At 43.6% G+C, this 3,284-nt stretch overlaps 1 protein-coding gene across 1 annotated transcript in view; it reads left to right on the forward strand.

The window, feature by feature from the left end:
• Positions 1–3,284, forward strand: part of ankfn1b (ankyrin repeat and fibronectin type III domain containing 1b) — a 111,463-nt gene that overhangs the window by 99,086 nt on the left and 9,093 nt on the right. Inside the window, exon 12 of the mRNA XM_087175366.1 lies at positions 1,978–2,085. Coding sequence (XP_087031492.1) covers positions 1,978–2,085 — 108 coding nt within the window. The remainder of the gene's footprint in view (positions 1–1,977; positions 2,086–3,284) is intronic.

Raw genomic sequence — 3,284 nt, forward strand, 5'->3', positions numbered from 1 at the left:
ATGGTGGTAGGGGGGAGGGGGGTTATCGCTGACACATCCTCCAGTGAGCAAGCAGGGATGCTGGCTAGCTAACACAGGAGGCAGAATGTTTTGAGGAATCGTTTTCTGCGGAGCTGGTCATCTGTGAGAAGGGAAGGGAAAGTGTGGTGTGTCTGTTTCAGTGTTTTTGTGATGGAGTGTTAGTAAGTGTGTCTGTTTGACTAGGAAAGAGGAACACAAAACACAGGAAGAAAAACACAAAGAGGAATAGAAGGAGTCTGAGGTCGCATGACAGTGATTGTATATTCAGAGTCTTTAGCTTTTGAAAGCAGTAGCATGATGTGCGTTGTGTTACTTACTCTCTGTCACTGGGCCAGCCACACTGTGTTTGTGTGTCTGAGTACGTGTGTGTGTGTGTGTGTGTGTACTGACATCTCAACCCAAATATGTGCGGGGCAGCCAGTTGCACTGGTGCTCAGTGGGTCTGTCTGTCAGCCAACCACAGCTTTCTCACACTGGGGTGGGTGCTGTTTCCTATAGTACACACACTGGACCTGTTTGAGAAGTGGTCCGTCTCACACACCTCACTCTCCTATGATTGGAAGCCTCAGGAACAGAGCCAGCCCAAGGATTTTTAGGGGTCCCAGGCAGAATTTGATTAACCCCCTCCCAATCCTCTGACTGACCTCAACTGGAGTCACACTGATATATGCGTCAACACGGTATAGCCATACAATAGTGAAAGTGTCAAATCAGCCAAGTATAATCTAGACGACTGCTATTTTTACTACAATGAAAACCACCAAAAGAAAGAAAACACATTAACATGTATTTTGAGTATTTCATAACTTAAATGGTCTCTGGGAGCTTGTTGCTGAGTAGTGTGATTCTGACGCATGCTTCAAATGAACAAGTTTTCCATTTAAGTTCAAACAAGAAGTCAAGTTTATTTTCATCTCAGCAAAGTTATTGCTCCATGGTCCATAGATCCAGGTTCAGCAATTTCAAATAAACCAAATGATGGTGATGTATTCAAACATTCCACTGTGAGCGCGATACTGGCCAAAAACTGCACGCTTCCACCAGTAGCAACCTGTCTGTAATACAAATATCTTAAAAACCTTGCACACTAAAAAACAAGGAAAGGACTCTCAGTAGTCAACGTTGGCTGATGTGTCTTTATTCGTATAAAAAGAATACACCTCTGGACTGATCTACAGTCAAAAGAAGGACCTGTCTTTCTTCCAGTTCAGTTCAAACTGCCATTTGGACTTTATGATAAATACTGAGAAGACTATATCTAATACCTGTTATAAACGCTTAGTCTGCATGATCAGCCGTACAACCGGCAATCCTATATGTCAGCTCAGAGGCATGTACAGTGTTACATTGAGTGAACTGTAAACTGTTTGAAACTTACCTTAAATCAGCAGTCAGCTAAATGACAACAACAGCATGCTAACATGCTCACAATGACAATGCTACTGTGTGGGTTTAATGAGAGGTAAAGGTATAATGTTCACCATCTTAGCCTGGCATGTTATTACTCTAGCATTTGCTAATTAGCACTGCACAGTCTTGCAAATATCTAAAGTTTAAATTTTGTCTTGAGGATAGTGAAACAATGTTATTACAAGTCAACATAAGGGGAACTTGGACGTCTGTATGAAATATAATGACAATCCACTCGATAGTTGTCGAGATGTTTCGCCAAAATATTTCACAAACATGTCAGCCTCATGATGGTGCAAGTAGAAAAGTCAGGAAATCATCAAAGTCAGTAGGAGTGACGCTCTGGGGACCACGGATGTCTGTACAAGTTGTAGTTATTGAGATATTTCAGTGGTGGGCTGATGTCACTTGCATGCCTGAAAATTAGTCTTACAACTAGGGCATAACAGGACACACACAGTGTGTCTATATCTGCACTATGAATCTTGAAAACTACAGAACTTCGCGTAGTCACTCTTCTGATATTTTCTTTCCTAATGTCTGCAGGCTGGAGGGACATCGACGGCAGAGCTCCACGGCAAAGAGGCCAGAAGGAGGCGTTAGACCAGCTACTCGGCCAGATAAAAGAAGCTCACCGCCACTGTGTCTGCCATGGTATCAACAGCTTTTTGATCGATTTAATGAGCATGTTTACCTATAAGACTGAAGAGTCATATGAGAGCTTTAGCAGTTTGCGTGACGGTGTGTGTTGACCCCGGGTGAAACCCAAACCCTGAAACCTGATAGTGATAGTGACTTGATGTACTCATTGAACTAAATATGAGCACATGTTATATCTACCATACTATATGTCTAAAACTACCATTGGCTTTAACTATGGAATTACATGCAGTAAATTCTTAGGTAGAATAACAACTTGAGACTACATGACTACAAATACTCTTGACCCTAACCTTAAGATCAGTACTGGTATCAGTTGAGTTAAAGTTGAAGCTGAAGCTGAAGTGAAATGTACCCTGAACTGTGGTATGAGCTTCTGACATTAACCCGAGCTTCTGTCGTTTTCACTACGTCTGTCACATCTTAAACAAACACATCTGAATTTTTAGCCACCGTCTAGTTCATGTTTCAGAAATATTCTCGGTGTAAACAAACACGAACACGAGCAACAGACGGTTCGGCTCGCAGGTGTAACACGTCTCACCAATTGCTGTGTTTCATCTCACCTTGACAGACACTTTACAATCTCAGGCACGACAAGTACTTCGGGGGCCATACACCCTAAGACAGCATGCCACCTCAAAAATAATACCCCCCACCCCACCCCCGTCTCAACAACCCCTCCACCCCCTTATGCGTCTTTCCATGACTCAGCCCTTCCTCTGTTGAAAACCTCTCTCTCTCTCTGTGACAAAATGCAGATCAGCCTCTCTCACACTCAAGCTGTTTATATCTCCAAACACTGCTGGCTGTAAGTCGGTCCCATAAGTGTCAAAACCTGTCCACACTGACTTTTTTACATGACGGCAAACTGCATTTAGCATTGCGCAAGTCGTCTCTCTTTTTCTCTCACACCCAAATACCCAAACACACTCGCCCACTTACTATTGTCCACTGTGGCCAGACCATATTTGCCATAGAGCAAGACGCAGTATAATAGTCAGTATTGAGTGGCTCTTGCTTCTTCAGACGGCGACTGATTGAGCATGAGAGTTCAGGCACGGTAGCCAAGGTGGCGTGTCCCGGGGTCATGTTTGTTATTTCTGTAAGAGAAAAGTCTTGGGCTGGAGTCAGGACAAGGCATAAATTAACACTGACTACTGCTGCCCCCCCCACCACCACCCACCCCCACC

Source organism: Seriola lalandi, unplaced genomic scaffold (genome assembly GCF_002814215.2).
Source record: "Seriola lalandi dorsalis isolate HSWRI2012SDOR001 ecotype SW California unplaced genomic scaffold, Sedor1 jcf7180002054464, whole genome shotgun sequence".
Lineage (NCBI taxonomy): Eukaryota > Metazoa > Chordata > Actinopteri > Carangiformes > Carangidae > Seriola > Seriola lalandi.